We start from the raw sequence: 22,490 nt of genomic DNA on the forward strand, positions 1-22,490 counted from the left end.
AAAAAACTATACCTGATCGATCTCACCACTCGCATTTCATGCACATGCATAATACTTGCAATTTGAATTGAATGACACAAAATTTCCATATTTTGATAGAAACTGAACTGTGTTACAATTTCCTAATTAGGTTCAGTGAGATTTTTATAAATGTTTAATTAAGCTTGTCCAACCTGACATCAGAAACGTCCGAAAGAATACCTTTGCGGGCAGAACATGGATCAGTTGGGGTGTTCTTGAAGGACCAATGAAAAAGGCCTACCAGTACCAGTGGTTTCTAAATGGGCTTTATGTTTTGAAACTTTGAACCATGCTGTTGTTTTCCACTTGATATTAAGATGAAAGCAATCTATGTTAAAATTCTTTATGATTTAATACCTTGCATTGTTTTCTATAACTCTGTGATTTTCTGACCAAAACCTCAATATAAAGTATAAAATATTTAATATTTTTGTGTTGTCTGCTTATTTTTAAGTGTACATACTGATATAAGTGCTGGGACCTTATTAGGGGCTCTGAAGCATGATTGTTTTCAGATATAATCTCAACTACATGTGAGGTGTTTCATGATCCAGCTGGTAAGAGTGTGCAAAGCCAGATGGAGTAAAATGAATGTAGAGTTGGTGAGAGTGTTGGTCAAAAAATCACCAGTGCCTCATTACAGACGCAGTATATGCCAATTCTAAGTCTTTTGCATGCCACCCTTCTTTGGTGGAAACAGTACGATTGTATACGATCAGTTGAAGTAATTGAGATGGTTTAACTGATAAACATGACACTGATATTATTACAGGCTTAACAGGAATAACTGTGGTGGGAGCATGGAAGACCATTTTTACCACTTAATAAATGAAGCCAATTAGTAGGGCGTATTAATGATAACGATTCTCATAATAATGACTTCATATCTCACAATGAAGAACATCAGAGATATCTATCTCCTTTATAACTCATAAGATACTCTCTGAAAAATGGCCTAAATGGCCCAGTATAACTATCTAATAATGAACTACTGTCTTATTTATGACTCAGTATGCTAAATTAGTAGTGTTAGTACCTTGCAATTGACTCAATGTATGTCATTATTAAAAGATACTTTGCTTTACTGTCTCATTACTATGGCATTAGCATCTCATTATGGCGTTTAGTAGATTATAATAATGATAAAGTTTCTCACAATTATGACCTCATATCTTACCATAATGAACATTTGACATAACTGAGATACCATCTCTGTTGTGCCTCAACCACAAGATACCATCTCATAACTGACCCAGATATTAAGTCTTTCATCATTTTGAGATGGATTATTCTACCATTGCTGAGGCACACAACTTTTGATCCACGAAAAATGAGCTCAAAATAACAATAAAGCACAAATAGGTGATGTCTGTGTATACTTTTACAACTTACTTTGACTATTTTTCTTTTCTAATTTATATTTGTGATTTTTATTCATGTATGAAAAAGTGTTTCACAGCAGTATTATTTGTATGTGAAATACTTATGGTTATATTTTAGAATGCATTATAAAAACCCATGTTATGTTACAATTATTATATGTAATATATAACAATGTAATATATAATAATATATATCATTTATTTTTACAAGAAATATTGCCACAATCTTTTTTAAAGAAGATGTCATTTAGAAAAAAAGATCTTTTTGTATTATTGTATAGAAAACAAAGGAAGAACAACTTGCTCTGAGAATAGGCTGAAGTCTCTTTATATTTCTGACAAATTTGGCTAAAATGCTGAACGGTTTCTGTGTCCAAAACGAATGAAAGATGGTCAGTGGTCTTCGTCATGAAACACTGAAGTGATTTTAAAAACTGAAATAAGTAATCAGGAATGCTGTTTTTATTTTTCTCCCTAAAATACTTTTTGAAATGAAAGTATATTTTTTAGAAAAGCTCAAATTGTAGTAGTTTAGTCAGCGGTGTTATGGTCAGTGCTGTGACTTTACCTTCATTGATTATCATTCAGTATAAAAGACTACGTTTCACACCTGAATTATACAACGTACAACATGTGTACTCAACGGTAGAATGACCCAGATGCCATGTATCATCTCACACAAATTATACACGTTCTCATTTCTTATGACATATTGTGTCCTGTGGTGTAACGATGACATGAAAATTTGGGCTGTGACCTTTCAATCTGCTGTATTTCCTCAAATAAGAGAATTCTTTTCAGATATGAAGTAGGCTGTTTTTTTTTTCCTGAGCATTTTGTGAATGAACGATTTCTTTTCCATACAAAGTTGTGAATTTATTGACAAGATATCACCTCTACAACAGTGAACTTGTATTTTGGCACATAATCACATCACCATAATGTGTTGGCACCTGATTTCAACATTTCAAAAAAGGAAAACAATCTGATGCAATATGACCATAGCATATTTCATATTCACTGATAAGACCACTGTCATATTGTCAGCAGAACCCCAGAGATATTAAAAGGCAGTGAGTTTGCATTTAAATCATCTGTCTCTGTTTGAGTGTTCTCTGTAATACATCAGTCCACAGTCATGTGACAGTGGATGAATCGCAGGCTGTGAGTCCCGAAGCATAACGGTGGTCCACTCTCTGTGACCTTGTGAGCTCACAGATATATTTTAAGTGCTGAAGTGGAATGACTCAATGTTGCACAATGACACAGCAACGTCCTTACTAGGAACAAAGTTTAACTGTCGGGTCTATGGGCTGATTTGACATGTTCTGCACTTGGTCCTTCAACACAGAATCCACTTTGAGGCATAGTGCGAGTACACCAGGAGACGTTTACCAACAAAAGAGCTGGAAGAATGCCTTTGGTCCTAGTTGTTGGGGCTCAAGGCTTTTTACAGCCTGTTGTAAGAGATAAAGCTCACTGGAAGTGGCTGTCATAGGTCTATTAGGGGAAAAAACAGGGATACACCGATATTGAATTTCATAGCCAATAATTAATAACTGATATTGCTAACCAAAAATGTATTGCCTTTTAATACAGGTTCACACTGTAACCCATGTATTAGTGCAGTGACTGTAAGACAGGGTTAAAACTCTAAAGATGGTAACTGCTAGGGGTTTGAAAAGGTATCAGTGCATTAGAGATCTACAGTACTGTGCAAAAGACAAGACCACCCTTCAATCAATTTCCAGTCAAAAAGGCCATTCATATTTTTTCTGAGATTAGACATATTATAATCCATTTGCAGAGGAAGATAAAAAACTGAAATATATTACGTCACCAAGAACAACCGTGCAAAAGTTGGTAGACCACTAAAACTGCTCCCTTCAGATAAACAGCACTTAAAGCTTTCATCTTTGAGAGAGAGGAGAAAATCAAGCTGCTTCAGATCTGAAAACATCCACAGGTGTTTCTGTCCATCCTTCCACATTGAGAAGACGACTCAGCGCTGTGGGTCTGAAATGACGTGTAGCTGTCAAGAAGCCTCACTGGGGAAAGGAGAAGCTGAACAATGGACTGACCAACCCAGAGTCCAGACCTCAACACACTGAATGTGGAATTACTTGGATTGTGAGAAACAAGTAGCGCAACCAACATCTGAGACTGAACTTTGGAAGTGTGAAAAAAAATAGCAATTTCTTTGAAAACCTGAAAGTGAATCTCCTGAAAAGAATGTAAGCTGTAAAGGTAAAGAATGGATGCTAAATACTGAAAAATCCGATATCATATTTAGCTGTTAAGGCTTCTGAGTAACTTCATGCTTGTGCTGAAAAATGAATAACTTGTACATAATGGCTGTTTTGACTGGAAATAAAACACATGAAAGTTGATCTATGATTATTGCACAGTACTACACATCCCAGCTAGCTGGTCATGCTAGCTGCCTCTTATCTGTCAGCATAAACAAACCACTGGAATGGATTTTCAAATAGTTTATTAGATTAGTGGCATTAAAAGCTTTAGGTCCCCCTTGCTGGACTCTGGCTCAAGATTTATTGCAAACACCAATTCTCTGTTGGGCCTCAACATAATTTGTTGTATATAATTTTAATATCAGTCCAATAACAATAATGAGATTTTCCCATTTATCAGCAATAATATTGGCTGAAGACATATCGTGCACCCTTAGATAAAAGTATGGCTTTTGGCCCTGACCCGGCGGCTCACAGCTTTTAGGGACTCCGTTTGTCCGTCTGAGCTTACCAATACCAGTAGTCCTCACACAGAGCTAAGCTTAACCAGGCCACGTACAGAGTCCTCATGGAGTGAATCCTGGCTGGCCGGGTCGTACAGGGGCACATGGTGACCCAGATGGGCGGCGCAGGGCGTCTCCTCTGGGCTGATGAAATGCTGGTGGTGAATGTGATGGTGACAGTGGCTTTCAGAGTCATGCAGAGCCAAAACCTCCCCTCCACAGCTCAGGCCAGGGATAGAGGAGGGCAGAGATGGCAGGGAGGGCTGCCCGGGGCCCAGCGCTGAACATGGACCCCCCACTGAAGGCTTGGGCTGCAGGACAGGAGCTCCACCCAGCAGAACAGGCTGAGCATGCAGCAGAGGCGTGGTGGCGGCCTGCAAAACGAATTTGGTGCTCTGAATGCACTGATCTTGGTGACACTGAGAGAGGAGAGAGAGAGAGGTGTGGACAGACAAAACACAAAGAAATGAGAGTAAGAAGTTGTTACAGAGAAACATGAGTTAGAATAAAGCATTAGTGAAGACAACTGGAGAACAAACAGAACGATTATTTTAGAAAGGAAAGCACGATAGAGTCAAGTTGAAGAATGTCTAGACACTAAAAGGACAGATCTATAACATAAATCTTTCCCATTCTGCTCTTCTCAGGGTTTTAATTTATAATGAGTTCCTGGAATACTGAGTAGTGATGGATCCAGCAGGTTGGCAGGATGAGGGGGAGCTCCTGGAAATCTGAGTGAGCTTTCCTCGTAATGTTTGTGACTCTGTCATATTAGATATTATAAAGATACGATCCAACACTGCAGTGCTGAAGTGGTATCGATGGGGTTAATCTGGACAAACACATCAAACAGATTAACCACATCAATACTGTACATTAAACCCAAACAGAGATTAACCACATCAGTTCTGTACATCTACACCCAAACACAGATTAACCACATCAATATGTCATACGTTTTTAATGTTTACATATAACAGTATGTCCTAAACTTTGTGTACAGTGCTTCAAATCATTTGCTGATATAGGCTATGTAAACTGTTCATTGTTATCATAGTTTCCTGTGTGGTTGTCATGGTAACTTTGCCAAATGAGCCAGAGCTTTCAGGTGACCAATGTGGTATGATATGGATCATATGCCGCTTATAACTAGGGTGGAAACCATGCCTACATGGCCTGACCTGCATGTACAGAGCAGATACAGGTTCACAGTCAGCAGTCTCGTGTAACATATGGAGGGATCTGAACCCTCATTAACTCTCTGCAGAGCAGTCTTGACGGCCCTCCTTAAGCTGTACATGGTTGTAGGCCTACCAGTTCAGAGATGGCACTGTGACCCCTTTAATGAGGGCAGAAGTAGCTGTCCCACCTCATCATCGCCCACTGAGTTCTGATACGGACTTTAGCTTCCAGCAACACTTTTTAGAAAAATCAATCACTGTTTCCAGCTTTTTTGTGATGTGTAGGTGTTTTTTTTTTATTACTAGCTTTTCCATCTACCTTTTTATGCTTATTTTCCAAATTCCCGAAAAAGAGGTGGATGGAAAACCTGCTCTTCTCTGGGTTTTATGTCACACACAAAGATCTTACCATATGACTCTGGAGCTGAGTTGTTGGACACATGTTGGTGCCATTTGACTGAGCTGCAGGCTGAGGGGCGTCTGGCTCTACGAAACCTCTCCTGTCAATCAAACTGAAGGACAGAGAGGGAGAGAGAGGGAGAGTTAGAGATCGAGAGAGGAGGGGGAACGACAGCAGATTAGCAGCTTTCAGCCAACAGAGTGAGTGAGTCACTGAACGTGGGTGAAGGCTGAAGAATGAGTGAGCTTGAGGGAATCGAGAGGGTCCCTGCCTCTGCCTGCCTGCCTGCCTGCATGTTTGTGTGCATATCAACTGGGACTTCCTCCCACTCTGTGTGCCCACACATGAAACAGATGGTAACCACCTGTACCAAACCTGATCTAGCTCCATTTCCCCATGTTGATGGGGAAACTTGCTAATGGAGTGCAAAACGCTGGCTGTGTGTGTGTGTGTGTGTGTGTGTGTGTGTGGTACAGCTGACTGAATGAATGTGTTTCATCATTCTAAAGATTTACAGCTTATGCTTAAATGCTTAAAATTTGTTTCTAAGGCAAATATAAAGAGTGAAATTGATGCCTACAGAACTGTGCAAAAAAAATCAGAGAATCCAATTTCCAGTTCAAAACAACCAAAAAAAAAAGCTGAAAACACATTTAACAGAAAAATGACAAAGAAGCCTCAAGAATTAAACTAATTTGTTTCAGTATTTACTGTATCCTATCTAAGTAAAACACATTCAGTGATGTTGAAGTGGTTGTTAGGAGTATCTGTATCTTTTCAGAATTTTTGTAACTGTTTTTTTTTTCCACTTATTTTTTCTTCCCTATGCCAGTGGATTATCTCCTATCTAACCGCCTCAGAAATATCTCTTGAAAAATTAATAACTTGCACTTAATGACCGTTTTGACAGGAAATGAAATAAATGAAGGGTGGGAAATAAATTCCACGTGTTTTATGACTGTACATTTTCAGCATTTAAGTTCAGCAGTTGTGCCCAAACTTTTGACTGGTATTATATAGGTACTGAAAACGTCCTCCTTTACATAAAGCAGTATCAGTCCGTATCAACAGTAATGAAGAATGGCAGCTGAGGTCATTTACGAATCTGTTTCCTCCAAATAATTCTCTTCCTAAGAGAATGCCATACTGCAGCTGCTGGAGAGCAGAGTGAGGCCATTAGCAGCTCGACTCAGCATCAGTCATATTCATACAAACCGCTGACATCATCTCACTGTCCCAGGCGCAGCTGAATCAGTTCCCCAGAACGACAGGCGCGCCTAATTACCTCCTGAGCATGCAGATGGAGATATTAGCTGAAAAAGATTTGCTCTCCTCAGTGTATGTCAGCGGCGCTCAGGCCTGGTATTGAAGTACTCACTGTCCTGCACAGTTTACTGTCTTCCTGCACTGACTACATGTGTAATGATTTCAACACATTTTCAAAAAATGGACAAAAAGCATTACTTGCCACTTCAACTAGGTGCAGCCTATTAGAGTGAAGTGAGGGGTGGGGGGTGTCTTTTTCTGGTTACAAATTCTATGTGTTGTGATTTTTGTGGCTTATTTTGGAGGCTGGGGTCGTCAATATGACAAAAATATACCATCATGATATTTAAAGACATTTTCTTGATATGCAAGGTATACCACAATATTTGATTATGTATTTGAAACCACGAGTGGTGTCAAATAAAAAAAAATTACGGTCACACTTTACTTGGATGGTCCCCTATAGATGATCCACAGACATCATTAACAAATCATTAACAAATCATTAACAATTTCTGATGGTAGCTGATTATCAACAACACTATGGTTAAAGGTTTTAGGAGTAGCTGTAGGTTTTGCCTTGAGGTTAGGTTTAGGGTTAGAGTTTCAGGTTCAGTTGCATTTAATGGATATTTAGTTGAATGTTACTTAAATATATACTGACCATTTACAACATATCAACAGTGGACCATCTAAATAGAGTTTTACCTTAAACGGGACGAAATGTTCTCTTAGTAACGAATCGTGTTTGTTAAATTCTGGCGATGTAACTGGATATTGTCGATGATTAGCAAGCAACCCGATGACAATCTTAAAAGGCAATAATCACCGTGTTGGGACTAATTTACCATTACACAGCTGGCTAAATATGTTGAGAAATTGGGGTCGATGTTTCTTTAAGAAGCACACGGGCGTGTGCCCCAATAGTCAAGAGAGAAAGTTGATCTAATTCCGTCTATTGCCAGAATTTATATTTGTCTATTGATCAGAAAAAAATGCAGCGTTTTCCAAGCAGCATAAGTGTCCCGGTGGTTTAGTTGGGTTAAATTATGAGTGTTGTGAAAATATAATTCAGCATTGTTTTCCAAAAACATCTATAGCCGAATTCCAGAGCAATTTAGCTATAGTGACGGAAAAGGCCTTTTTTTTGTAAAGCACGTGGAAATAGCTTTGGAAATCACTTACAGTCTTAATCATTGTCCAGCCAATAAGAATCTGCACTAGAAGAAGTGTTTAAGTGACATTAAATGACAGAAGTAGGTATTAAATATTATAAATATTTAATTTTTATTGAAGATTTTCATGAAATATTTTAAAAAGCATATAAACTCAAAATAGAAGCAGAATGCATTTTTTGGGGTGGGTGCAAGTCATGACTTTTTAACTAGAAAATATCATTATTAATTATTTTAGGTAGCTAGTGTAGCCCAAGGAATCTTGCTGATATCGTGTGATTTGCTTACCTAAGCAAGAAAACAAACCCCAGCCTGCTGTAAGGAAGGCAAAGGTGTTACTCACTATGCTACGTGGACCTTGATTAATTAAGTTAAGTGTATTAAAGCAACTGGCAGCAAACTAACAAATGCAACAGCCAAGTGGAGCTCCAGTATGGAATGGGCTCAGATCCCTTGCCATGTGTTCTCCAGTCTCATCATAGGAGAAGACCCAGAGCTGTTATCTTTGCAAAGAGAAGCTGCACAAAACAATAAATTGAGGGCTGCCAACAATTGTGACACACGTAGATTTGAGAAAAATATAACATGATAAGATTTATTTTTTCAATCACTGTACTTAAAATAAAAATTAGATTAGTTGATACTTAGAATGAAAAATCAAAAGGATAAGTGATAAAAAATGTTTCTTAAAGCCTGTTTTGCTCATGTTTATAAGGGGTGCCAATATTTGTGAGAGGGCACTGTGTATATATATATATATATATATATATATATATATATTCATTGGTTGGTACATGGGGATTAAACTGCATTCACTCTGATGGAAATCATGTGATTTTCATGTTTAGCGCCTTATGAGAACTCTGCATTCACACAATTAAGGTAAATGTTATTTATACTCATATAACTATAACAATAAACACTGCTTTTAAATGAAATGAATGAATCTTTAGGCTCAAATTTCAGACATACATGGTTAACTGCAATTGACTGCACAAAATAATGCAGATAACAGGATTAATTGCAATTAACTACAGACACAAATGCATATAATCATGATTAATTATTCACACTGTTTGACAATCCTACATTTTTTCCATAATCAGCATAATTGATCAATAAGCAGTTAACCATTGCAGCTCTAATCCAGAAAGAAAGCAACAAAGACTCAATGGATGAATGTGGTGTGTGTTGACCTGGGCGGTAGAGGTCCACACAGGGCAGCGCAGCAGTTGGTGAGGATGTTGCCGTGGCTGTACGGGTTGTAGTTGTCTTTACCTCGTTTGGATGACCATGAGCCTTTGATCTGAAACATGGACATGCTCAGTAAGAACAGAAGCAGCTGTCAGGAACAAACTCCTCATCTCCCTAACCAGCAAATTATCATAAATCAATGGTCCTGGAGAGCCTCTGCTCCTCTTTTCCCTGCTCTAACACACCTGCTCTAACTAATTAGCTCATTAACGAGCCCTTCTTGAGCTGAATCGGTCTTAGAGCAGGAAAACAGTAATGGCAAGACTGTGGGACTCCAGGACCTCAGCAGGGGTCATTGAAGTTTTGCAAAGGAAAGGACGCATATTCAGAAGATTATGCCTCTTCTAAAGGCAGTCCAGGCTGAAACACTCCTTCATTGTGAGTGGGCAGGGCTAAAGTGTTACAAGCTGAATTGTATATACATATAAATAAATAAATGTGTGTGTGTGTGTGTGTGTATATATATATATATATATATATATATATATATATATAAAATGCACAAAGTGAAGTTAAATATATTGGAACATGAAATATAAACTGATATGCCATAACTTATTTTCCACAATTAATTTTCACATTGTGTTAAATTCAGTGAATAGATAGTAACGATGCATTAACCTCTTATTCTCCAGGGTATATTTTGGTTTGTCCATCTGAATTTACACGACCAAATTGCAAGGCAAATTATTCAGTAACTGCATGAACTAAATGCAAATTTTTATTTTACTATTTTTTTCATAGCTCCCCTCAAATGAATGGAAAATGTGTTTTATGATCACATGTATTGCTATATGCTTACAATTTACTGCTGAAAGCCAAAAATCTTAAGACGCTCTTTCTGTTATTTATAAAAATAAATTTTACAGAGCAGCTCACTGAACAGACACCATCTGTTTATAGTTTATAGCCCAAATTTGTGGAATAATGGGTCGACTTTCAGTAGAAAAAAAAAAATTGTGAGTTCAGCTTCTTCTATTATAAGGGTTTAAATGACATCAGCCATCTGTTTGACTGGAAAGAAGACAGTTAGAGTTCTCATTTGACACCCACCTTTTGAAAGTAGCTTAAGAAATATGAAAGTTATGAAGATTATGACAATGTGCATATTCCAAGGAGTTTAACTATACTATAACATGCACAAGTGTGTTCTTGTGAAAGAAGTGTTCACTTCTTTTTAATTTGACCCGGATTGCCCAATTTTGCTCACAACAATATATAAAGTGTGCTGATCTCACTGAAACTTTAACAATGTTTATAAATGACACTGAACTCTTATTTCAAAAAAAGTCAAAGAAATGTGCTTGTCCAGGATCTGGGTGTGGGATGTAGGCAACCTCAAGAACCTTAAGAAGCTCTCAAATTTTCAACAAATCATCTCATCAGTCCATCGCAGTGTCTGAATCATCTTTAGAGGCTTAGTAAGCTCTTTCAGTCTAATACAAGTCTGCATTGGATATTCAGATTATGAACAGTGTGCGTTCTTCTTAAGAGAAAATGTAAATAAAAAGAGAGTAAATGTTTTTGATAATCATTTAACTTTTTTCTTCAGCCTGAGGTTAAGAGGAAAAGGCATGTTTCAGTAGATGTTTACCATTTAAACTTGTCATGCTTCCACTCGACTACAGAAAATAATCATTTCTTTGAATTGTGGGGGTACAAAACTCTTATGTAACTGTCTTTTCTGCACATTGTTATATTTTTGGCTGATTTATTTGCAGTTTGATCCCAATTCGTCTCTCCTGTCTGCACTACCAATCAGTGAAGGGGTACACACTCTTCCTCTGAGATATTTGAAGTCTGCCAGCCTATCTATAACACCTCTACAGCGTTTCCTTTGATTATATTCAGTGGCCTAATATAGCCAGCCACACTCTGGGGGCTGGATTAAAGCAGGATTGCATAACTACTTTTGCATGGAATATCTGGTCTACATTCACATATATATTCAAGAAGTGAAATAATAGCAGAGGTGGGCAGTGTGGCAAAATCTATGACACCTGAAGACATGTTCACGATAAACAATACAACATTTACATTATTCCATTTTAGGAGATTTAGTGAGTTGAAACAGACACAGTGCACCAGTAGTCACATTTAAAACGGCTGTTAAAACTGAGCGCAATAGTTTGAACTCTCAACATTTCACATACTGCATAGCAATGTACCCAATTAAGCAGGGCCAACTATGCTCCCTTGGTTTCCTAACAATTTCCCGACAATAGAGCCAATCTGTAGACAGCTGCTCCACTTGGGAGCTCTGTTAGAAACTCCCTTTAATGAAACATGCAGCTTTTTTTTAAACAGTGATATTAAGCACTGATGATACCCACAATGTGCTCACAAGAGCATCTGTGACATAGCATATTGTAATCTCATCCATTCCTAACAGGTGTAACTAGGCCTGTCACAATTTTTACACAACCTCCTGGTCACTCTTATTTTCCAGAGTATGTTTATATCAAAACAAACAGAATGTGAATTGGGTGCTTTTTTAACTGTTGACGTTTGTTTATTTGGTGTTTGTTAATAACACCTTTAGAGGGCAGCGGTGAGCGATGTTTGTTTATTTGGTGTTTGTTAATAACACCTTTAGAGGGCGGCGGTGAGCGATGTTTGTTTATTTGGTGTTTGTTAATAACACCTTTAGAGGGCGGCGGTGAGCGATGTTTGTTTATTTGGTGTTTGTTAATAACACCTTTAGAGGGCGGCAGTGAGCGACGTTTGTTTATTTGGTGTTTGTTAATAACACCTTTAGAGGGCGGTGGCGAGCACCGTTTGTTTATTTGGTGTTTGTTAATAACACCTTTAGAGGGCGGCGGTGAGCGACGTTTGTTTATTTGGTGTTTGTTAACACCTTTAGAGGGCGGCGGTGAGCGACGTTTGTTTATTTGGTGTTTGTTAATAACACCTTTAGAGGGCGGCGGTGAGCGACATTTGTTTATTTGGTGTTTGTTAATAACACCTTTAGAGGGCGGCAGTGAGCGACGTTTGTTTATTTGGTGTTTGTTAATAACACCTTTAGAGGGCGGCGGTGAGCGACGTTTGTTTATTTGGTGTTTGTTAATAACACCTTTAGAGGGCGGCGGTGAGCGACGTTTGTTTATTTGGTGTTTGTTAATAACACCTTTAGAGGGCGGCGGTGAGCGACGTTTGTTTATTTGGTGTTTGTTAATAACACCTTTAGAGGGCAGCGGTGAGCGACGTTTGTTTATTTGCTGTTTGTTAACACCTTTAGAGGGCGGCGGTGAGCGATGTTTGTTTATTTGGTGTTTGTTAACACCTTTAGAGGGCGGCGGTGAGCGACGTTTGTTTATTTGGTGTTAATAACACCTTTAGAGGGCGGCGGTGAGCGACGTTTGTTTATTTGGTGTTTGTTAATAACACCTTTAGAGGGCGGCGATGAGTGACGTTTGTTTATTTGGTGTTTGTTAATAACACCTTTAGAGGGCGGTGGTGAGCGACGTTTGTTTATTTGGTGTTTGCTAATAACACCTTTAGAGGGCGGCAGTGAGTAATGTTTGTTTATTTGGTGTTTGTTAATAACACCTTTAGAGTGCGGCAGTGAGCGACGTTTGTTTATTTGGTGTTTGTTAATAACACCTTTAGAGGGCGGCAGTGAGCGACGTTTGTTTATTTGGTGTTTGGTAATAACACCTTTAGAGGGCGGCGGTGAGCGACGTTTGTTTATTTGGTGTTTGTTAATAACACCTTTAGAGGGCAGCGGTGAGCGATGTTTGTTTATTTGGTGTTTGCTAATAACACCTTTAGAGGGCGGCAGTGAGCGACGTTTGTTTATTTGGTGTTTGCTAATAACACCTTTAGAGGGCGGCAGTGAGCGACGTTTGTTTATTTGGTGTTTGGTAATAACACCTTTAGAGGGCGGCGGTGAGCGACGTTTGTTTATTTGGTGTTTGGTAATAACACCTTTAGAGGGCGGCGGTGAGCGACGTTTGTTTATTTGGTGTTTGTTAATAACACCTTTAGAGGGCAGCGGTGAGCGATGTTTGTTTATTTGGTGTTTGTTAATAACACCTTTAGAGGGCGGCGGTGAGCGACGTTTGTTTATTTGGTGTTTGTTAATAACACCTTTAGAGGGCGGCGGTGAGCGACGTTTGTTTATTTGGTGTTTGTTAATAACACCTTTAGAGGGCGGCGGTGAGCGACGTTTGTTTATTTGGTGTTTGTTAATAACACCTTTAGAGGGCGGCGGTGAGCGACGTTTGTTTATTTGGTGTTTGTTAATAACACCTTTAGAGGGCGGTGGTGAGCGACGTTTGTTTATTTGGTGTTTGTTAATAACACCTTTAGAGGGCGGCGGTGAGCGACGTTTGTTTATTTGGTGTTTGTTAATAACACCTTTAGAGGGCGGCGGTGAGCGACGTTTGTTTATTTGGTGTTTGTTAATAACACCTTTAGAGGGCAGCGGTGAGCGACGTTTGTTTATTTGGTGTTTGTTAATAACACCTTTAGAAGGCGGCGGTGAGCGACGTTTGTTTATTTGGTGTTTGTTAATAACACCTTTAGAAGGCGGCGGTGAACGACGTATGTTTATTTGGTGTTTGTTAATAACACCTTTAGAGGGCGGCGGTGAGTGATGTTTGTTTATTTGGTGTTTGTTAATAACACCTTTAGAGGGCGGCGGTGAGCGATGTTTGTTTATTTGGTGTTTGTTAATAACACCTTTAGAGGGCGGCGGTGAGCGACGTTTGTTTATTTGGTGTTTGTTAATAACACCTTTAGAGGGCGGCGGTGAGCGACGTTTGTTTATTTGGTGTTTGTTAATAACACCTTAGAGGGCGGCGGTGAGCGACGTTTGTTTATTTGGTGTTAATAACACCTTTAGAGGGCAGCGGTGAGCGATGTTTGTTTATTTGGTGTTTGTTAATAACACCTTTAGAGGGCGGCGGTGAGCGATGTTTGTTTATTTGGTGTTTGTTAATAACACCATTAGAGGGCAGCAGTGAGCGACGTTTGTTTCTTTGGTGTTTGTTAATAACACCTTTAGAGGGCGGCAGTGAGCGACGTTTGTTTATTTGGTGTTTGTTAATAACACCTTTAGAGTGCGGCAGTGAGCGACGTTTGTTTATTTGGTGTTTGTTAATAACACCTTTAGAGGGCGGCGTTGAGTGACGTTTGTTTATTTGGTGTTTGTTAATAACACCTTTAGAGGGCAGCGGTGAGCGACGTTTGTTTATTTGGTGTTTGTTAATAACACCTTTAGAGGGCGGCGGTGAGTGATGTTTGTTTATTTGGTGTTTGTTAATAACACCTTTAGAGGGCGGCGGTGAGCAACGTTTGTTTATTTGGTGTTTGGTAATAACACCTTAGAGGGCTGCGGTGAGCGACGTTTGTTTATTTGGTGTTTGTTAATAACACCTTTAGAGGGCGGCGGTGAGTGATGTTTGTTTGTTTGTTTGTTTGGTGTTTGTTAATAACACCTTTAGAGGGCGGCAGTGAGCGACGTTTGTTTATTTGGTGTTTGTTAATAACACCTTTAGAGGGCGGCGGTGAGCGATGTTTGTTTATTTGGTGTCTGTTAATAACACCTTTAGAGGGCGGCGGTGAGCGACGTTTGTTTATTTGGTGTTTGTTAATAACACCTTTAGAGGGCGGCAGTGAGCGACGTTTGTTTATTTGGTGTCTGTTAATAACACCTTTAGAGGGCGGCGGTGAGCGACGTTTGTTTATTTGGTGTTTGTTAATAACACCTTTAGAGGGCGGTGGTGAGCGACGTTTGTTTATTTGGTGTTTGTTAATAACACCTTTAGAGGGCGGCAGTGAGCGACGTTTGTTTCTTTGGTGTTTGTTAATAACACCTTTAGAGGCCGGCAGTGAGCGACGTTTGTTTATTTGGTGTTTGTTAATAACACCTTTAGAGGGCGGTGGTGAGCGACGTTTGTTTATTTGGTGTTAATAACACCTTTAGAGGGCGGCGGTGAGCGACGTTTGTTTATTTGGTGTTAATAACACCTTTAGAGGGCAGCGGTGAGTAACGTTTGTTTATTTAGTGTTTGTTAATAACACCTTTAGAGGGCGGCGGTGAGCGACGTTTGTTTATTTGGTGTTTGTTAATAACACCTTTAGAGGGCGGCGGTGAGTGACATTTGTTTATTTGGTGTCTGTTAATAACACCTTTAGAGGGCGGCGGTGAGCGACGTATGTTTATTTGGTGTTAATAACACCTTTAGAGGGCGGCGGTGAGTGACATTTGTTTATTTGGTGTCTGTTAATAACACCTTTAGAGGGCGGCGGTGAGCGACGTATGTTTATTTGGTGTTAATAACACCTTTAGAGGGCGGCGGTGAGCGACGTTTGTTTATTTGGTGTTTGTTAATAACACCTTTAGAGGGCGGCGGTGAGCGACGTTTGTTTATTTGGTGTTTGTTAATAACACCTTTAGAGGGCGGTGGTGAGCACCATTTGTTTATTTGGTGTTTGTTAATAACACCTTTAGAGGGCGGCGATGAGCGACGTTTGTTTATTTGGTGTTTGTTAATAACACCTTTAGAGGGCGGCGGTGAGCGATGTTTGTTTATTTGGTGTTAATAACACCTTTAGAGGGCGGCGATGAGCGACGTTTGTTTATTTGGTGTTTGTTAATAACACCTTTAGAGGGCGGCGGTGAGCGACGTTTGTTTATTTGGTGTTAATAACACCTTTAGAGGGCGGCGGTGAGTGACATTTGTTTATTTGGTGTTAATAACACCTTTAGAGGGCGGCGGTGAGCGACACTTGTTTATTTGGTGTTTGTTAATAACACCTTTAGAGGGCAGCGGTGAGTGACGTTTGTTTATTTGGTGTTTGTTAATAACACCTTTAGAGGGCGGCGGTGAGCGACGTTTGTTTATTTGGTGTTTGTTAATAACACCTTTAGAGGGCGGCGGTGAGCGACGTTTGTTTATTTGGTGTTAATAACACCTTTAGAGGGCGGCGGTGAGCGACGTTTGTTTATTTGGTGTTTCTTAATAACACCTTTAGAGGGCGGTGGTGAGTGATGTTTGTTTATTTGGTGTTTCTTAATAACACCTTTAGAGGGCGGCGGTGAGCGACGTTTGTTTATTTGGTGTTAATAACACCTTTAGAGGGCGGCGGTGAGCGATGTTTGTTTATTTGGTGTTTGTTAATAACACCTTTAGAGGGTGGCGGTGAGCGACGTTTGTTTATTTGGTGTTAATAACACCTTTAGAGGGCAGCGGTGAGCGACGTTTGTTTATTTGGTGTTTGTTAATAACACCTTTAGAGGGCGGCGGTGAGCGACGTTTGTTTATTTGGTGTTTCTTAATAACACCTTTAGAGGGCGGCGGTGAGCGACGTTTGTTTATTTGGTGTTTGTTAATAACACCTTTAGAGGGCGGCGGTGAGCGACGTTTGTTTATTTGGTGTTTCTTAATAACACCTTTAGAGGGCGGTGGTGAGCACCATTTGTTTATTTGGTGTTTCTTAATAACACCTTTAGAGGGCGGTGGTGAGCAACATTTGTTTATTTGGTGTTTCTTAATAACACCTTTAGAGGGCGGCGGTGAGCGACGTTTGTTTATTTGGTGTTAATAACACCTTTAGAGGGCGGCGGTGAGCGACGTTTGTTTATTTGGTGTTTCTTAATAACACCTTTATAGGGCGGCGGTGAGTGACGTTTGTTTATTTGGTGTTTGTTAATAACACCTTTAGAGGGCGGCGGTACATACTTTAATATGTACAGAAAATTAAATAAACACGTGGTTAATCACTATTATTTATATGACAATTAATTGTCATAAAATTTCATGATCTTAACAGGGCTAAGTGTAATACAATGAAGCCATGTCCTGTACACATACAGGGAGGAGGGAGATATAAAGAAAATGAGTTACTCACATCTTCATTAGTTGTCTGGTTGGAGCTGATCAGGTAGGTGTGGAAACCCGACAAACCCACGATGGACCAGACAGAGAAAAAGCACACCACAACCTCCAGAACAGTGCGCCAGTCAAGGAAAGGAGAACACTGTTTCCATGACAACACACAGACTTTCCTCATAAACACACACACATGCACTTTCTCCTTTCTTTACACAGAATGATCTTTATCAGTAGAAGTGAACACAGCTGGAGGACTTAGCTAGTTGTTATTTTCTTATTTATTGTGTTTTTGTCAAATTTCAGCCTCAGTCATAATATATTTAGTAGTTATGCACTCATATGAGATATGGAAGACACATCTTTAAACATTTTAATCTGATTTTATTCTCACTGAGATCAGACAGTATTATACTGTGCTGCACTGTGCAAAAGGTCTACGTCTGAGAAAATTAAACAGATATAAAAAGCTGCTCATCTGGGTAAAAGGTACTTATTTGCTCTGAAAAAAACTAATATTACTATAAACACATATAACATTAAAACAATAAATATGAATGTATTGATGTCAATGTATTTGTTTGACCATTTCCTAACCTCTCGTCAAGGAAGCCCAGTGTCAATAGTTCATCTTTGATCTAGTGCACTGCTGATGGAATTTAACAAATCCATGTCATGTCTGATGGCGTCCAGGAGAAAAACACTATTCTTCAGACTTGCTGATATCAACTTTTTTTTTCAGAACATATACGGCCAGAAGTATGTGGACACCCCTTCTAATTATGGAGATCAGGAGTTTCTGCCACACTAACAGGTGTATAAAATCAAAGAAATAGCCATGCAATCTCTAAAGACAAACACTAGCAGTAGAATGAGTTGTACTGAAGGGCTCAGTGACTTTAAACATTGCACAACCACAGGATGTCACAGGATGCCACCTTTGCCACTGTGAGTGCTGTTATTGTAGAATGGAAGCATCTTCTGATGCATCACTCACAAGTTCCAAACTGCCTCTGGAAACAACATCAGCACAAGAAGTGTATTGGAAGCTGCATGAAATAGGTTCCTAAAATCACTATGCGTAATGCTAAGTGCCAGCTGGAGTGGTGCAAAACATGCCACCACCAGAGCCTGGAGCAGTGGAGCCGTGTTCTGGAGAGATGAATTACGCTTCAAGGTAGTGCCAACAGTAAAGTTTGGTGGAGGAGGGATAATGGTCTGAGGCTGTTTTTCAGTGTTTCAGGCATTCTTGTCTAACATCAATAAATATTTTGACTGAATGGGCACAAATTCCCACAGACACACTCCAAAAACTCATGGAAAGCTTGCAAAAGAGTGGAAGCTGTTACAGCATCAAGGGATAAGGGGCTGGCTCCATATTAATCTACATGTTTTTGGAATGGGATGTTCAATAAGCTCATATAGGTGTGATGGTCATGTATCCACATGCTTTTAGCCATATAATGTACTTTTGATTGTATTAACGTCATAATCAGTGCATGTTTAATATTTTTCTACAAAAAACAAATATCCCACATTGTTTTGTATACATAAAATTCAGGTTACTTTTGGTCCCAGTGATGTTTTCTTTCCAGTGTGTTCACTTTTTTGTGTGTATTTTAGTTAATAAAAATCCAAATTTGACTCCAGTATTCATGTTTTTCTTCAGCTCAGAAACAGAGGATGTGCATGTGTTTACCTATGTGTTAGTCTGTGTGTATCATTAGGCAGTAACTGAAGCCTGACAAGACAATAATTCACTGAAAGCAGCAGGCGGGCTTCGGCTAATGAACCCAACCATCGCTCTCCACAGCAGGCGAAAATCGAGGGAGAATAGATGTCATCTGCTATAGCAACTCTCTCACATTCAAATCCACTTTCATCTCTGCATTAAAGCGGCCTCGTGTAACACCACATTCCTTTATCATTTCAGAGACAGAGAGAGACAGAGACAGAGAGAGACAGAGAGAGAGAGAGAGATAGGGAGAGCGAGCGGGAGAGTGGGCGTTCAGCCACGTTATTACTTCTCTCAAACCTACTCAGAGATGCTACTCTTTGTCACTGGGTTTTGGGGGTGTGAAAGCCAGAAATAGACCGTTAGCATGGCGCGTTCCCACTCGCTCTCTCTTTTTCACAAACGCTGAGCCTGTTGTGGAAGGATATCTGGCTGGACTGTCTTTCAGGGCACTCAGGAATCCGGTCCGGTTGGATCCTAAAGAAATTGCATAGGTTACATAATGAACTGAAACTGTGCAGACTCCAAAGAGACAGGAGCACAATGAAATTATCATTTGAAATGACACTAGGACCCAAATTTTACCCTTATTATTACAATGTTTCTGTGGCACTTGCATAGCTGTCTTGCTGATTTTCCTTTTTTTTTACACTGTTTGGAGTGTGCCTCTGAAAAACCTCTGTTTGGAGGGACACTTCACCCTACCCCTCTATCTCAATAAAAATCAGAGCACCCTTTACCTGGGAGTCAACGCGCAAAACAGAGGGGTAAGGGCTAAGCGGTAGGGGCGAGGGGTGAAGTCGGATTTGGCTTTAAACAGGCTGGTTTTTGCTGCTGTGCCTTTATTACTGATATATCTATGACTGATATATCCTCTGTTCTGATTGGCTGCCCTGTGCTACGCCTTGTCTGAACAAGAACATGGGCCGAAATGCTCAGTGATGCTCCTTGTCATGTGGGCAGTCACATGTGTCTTTGGCTGTGACATCACAACCAAAATGCACTCAAACTTCTTGCGGCCTTGTTTTGTATACGGTTGTGTGCAAAAGTTTGGGCATCTCCCATCAAATTACGTTCTGTTGATTTTTAAAGCGAGCGTATGTCAACGCATCCTCTACAGAGAACACACACAGAGAACACTCTACAGAGTTCATTTGCTGAATTTCACATAAAATATTAAAAAAACATTAAACATAAAATATGACCATCGCAAAAATTACAACACATTATTTTATGTTTCATTCTTTCTAAGATGTACAACTGCAAATACATAGAAACTGGGAAGTAAAATTGACAGAAAAATCTTATTTGGGTTTGTTCACTGTCAATGATGTGTCAACAAATTTGACCAGGTGTGTTAAAATTTTGCATCATGTGTATAGACTATGCGCTGGGGAGTGAATGGTATGTTTCTATACACTAGAGTGCTTTCTTAGACATGGATTAAACCTAGTCTTGGACTAAATGGTGATGCCAATGGTGTTTCCCACCATTAAAAATCCTAGTCTTGGTTTATGCTCTGGATCTGGGAAACCAGCCAGTAGTTAGTTATCAAAGTGAATGCTAACCCAGCTTATCAAACCAGCAGGTGGTTTCCACTAATCTGTTGGCCACTGGTAGGACTGCATACATGACACAGTTAAGAATGAACCACGGTTTACTAGCCACAGCTGCTACTTGAGCTGTGGTTTATAATCTTTAGAATGCTAGTGATCATGATTAATGAACCTTGCTGTGGAGAAGTTACTGCGAGAGGTTTCAAAATGTACTCTTCACTCCTCAGTCCATACAGGCCCTGCCAGGAAACAATGTCCTGCTTTAAACTCACTGTTTTCGTTTATTCACAAAAACCAATCTTCTTCTTCTTCTTTCGGCTGCTCCCTTTAGGGGTCGCCAGAGCGGATCATCTGCCTTCATCTTGCCCTATCCATTGCCTCCTCTACTTTCACACCAACCATCTCCATGTCCACCTTCACTACATCCATAAACCTTCTTTAAGGTCTACCTCTTCTCCTTCTACCCGGCAGCTCCATCTCCAACATTCTTTGCACCAATATATCCACTATTCCTCCTCAACACATGTCCAAACCATCTCAACATGTCCTCTCTGGCTTTATCTCCAAACTGCTCCACCTTCACTGTCCCTCTGATCTGCTCATTTCTAATCTTGTCCATCCTTGTCACTCCCAACGAAAATCTCAGCATCTTCATCTCCGCCACCTCCAGCTCAGCCTCCTGTCTTTTAGACAGAGCCACAGTCTCCAAACCATACATCATAGCAGGACGCACTACTGTCTTGTAAACCTTCCCTTTCACTCTTGCTGCTATCCTTCTGTCACACATCAGCCCTGACATCCGTCTCCACCCACTCCATCCTGCCTGCACCCTCTTCTTCACCTCTTTTCTACACTGTCCATTGCTCTGGATGGTTGACCCAAGATATTTGAAGTCAGTCACGAAAAACCAATATATTTACAAATATCCACCTGTTCAGCCTACAGCAATTTAGCCCCTCACATTTATCCTTAAGTTACATGGGTTTTTTCAACCTGGATTGCTTGTTGAACAAGGAAACCAATCAGAAATGAGCTCATTTACATATATCAGTCTTAAAGACAGAGTAACAGAAACAGCCTGTTTGAGTCTAAGGGTTAAGGAGAGGTGGAAAAATGGTCATGTAAAAACAAATGACTGTTTTTGATACATAAAGCCAAACAGAGGTTATAGGTTGACGTCTGGGGAAAAAAAATCAACTGCAAGTGAAATGTAGTATGTGGTTCTTTTAAAGTAATTCTGAATCACACCAACTAAATCATACCATCTAATTACATCAAATCACTGTAAAATCTGAGATTATATTGTGCTTTGACTAATGTCAGAAAGATTCATGATCAGATCGAATTGTTGTGAGGTCAGAGATTCATACTCTTACTGCCTGGCACTCTCTGAGATGGGAACTGCCCTGTCAGCAGCCCACAGGCTCCACTACTTGACCACCAGGAGATGGGGAGGAGGGAGCTGATTGATGGAAAGAGGCCGTCCATCCATTTTCACTGAACAAGAAACTGTAAGAGCCTTTTGGAGCAAATATGAGCAAATGCAGTCCACGATTACTTGGACCATGACAAGTTTTCTTTATTTGGCACTGCATTCCAGCACACTGGATTTGAAATCAAGTCATGACTATGAGCTTATAATGCAGAAAGCTTTAAAGGGGAATTCCACCAATTTTTCCATTCTACAGAAAATTACAGAGTCAGAATTGTTCACAGTGATGGTGATAGGTGGTAAAATGATAGTTTTAAGGTAACATTTTGGCCTATTTTTTATCCATTAATGGCAGAGATATATATGCAGAGTGCTGGAAATACAGTATAGCCCCTCTCAAAAAAGGATTTTTCAGGTTCACCACTTCCTTATCATAACCAGCATTACATATAAAAGCTCAGAAGACGCACGTACGTTCACGGATTGTTTTAGGTA

General features: G+C 39.8%; 1 protein-coding gene across 1 annotated transcript in view; it reads right to left on the reverse strand.

Moving 5' to 3' along the window:
- Window positions 1–3,517: 3,517 nt before the first annotated feature.
- Window positions 3,518–22,490, reverse strand: part of zdhhc14 (zinc finger DHHC-type palmitoyltransferase 14) — a 39,688-nt gene continuing 20,715 nt past the window's right edge. The window contains exons 5-9 of the mRNA XM_017724965.2: window positions 19,436–19,484; window positions 17,292–17,394; window positions 9,377–9,486; window positions 5,749–5,851; window positions 3,518–4,577 (exon numbers count right to left, since the gene is read on the reverse strand). Of these exons, the coding sequence (XP_017580454.1) occupies window positions 4,182–4,577; window positions 5,749–5,851; window positions 9,377–9,486; window positions 17,292–17,394; window positions 19,436–19,484 (761 nt within the window). The 3' untranslated portion in view covers window positions 3,518–4,181. The remainder of the gene's footprint in view (window positions 4,578–5,748; window positions 5,852–9,376; window positions 9,487–17,291; window positions 17,395–19,435; window positions 19,485–22,490) is intronic.

Source organism: Pygocentrus nattereri, chromosome 4, assembly GCF_015220715.1.
Source record: "Pygocentrus nattereri isolate fPygNat1 chromosome 4, fPygNat1.pri, whole genome shotgun sequence".
Lineage (NCBI taxonomy): Eukaryota > Metazoa > Chordata > Actinopteri > Characiformes > Serrasalmidae > Pygocentrus > Pygocentrus nattereri.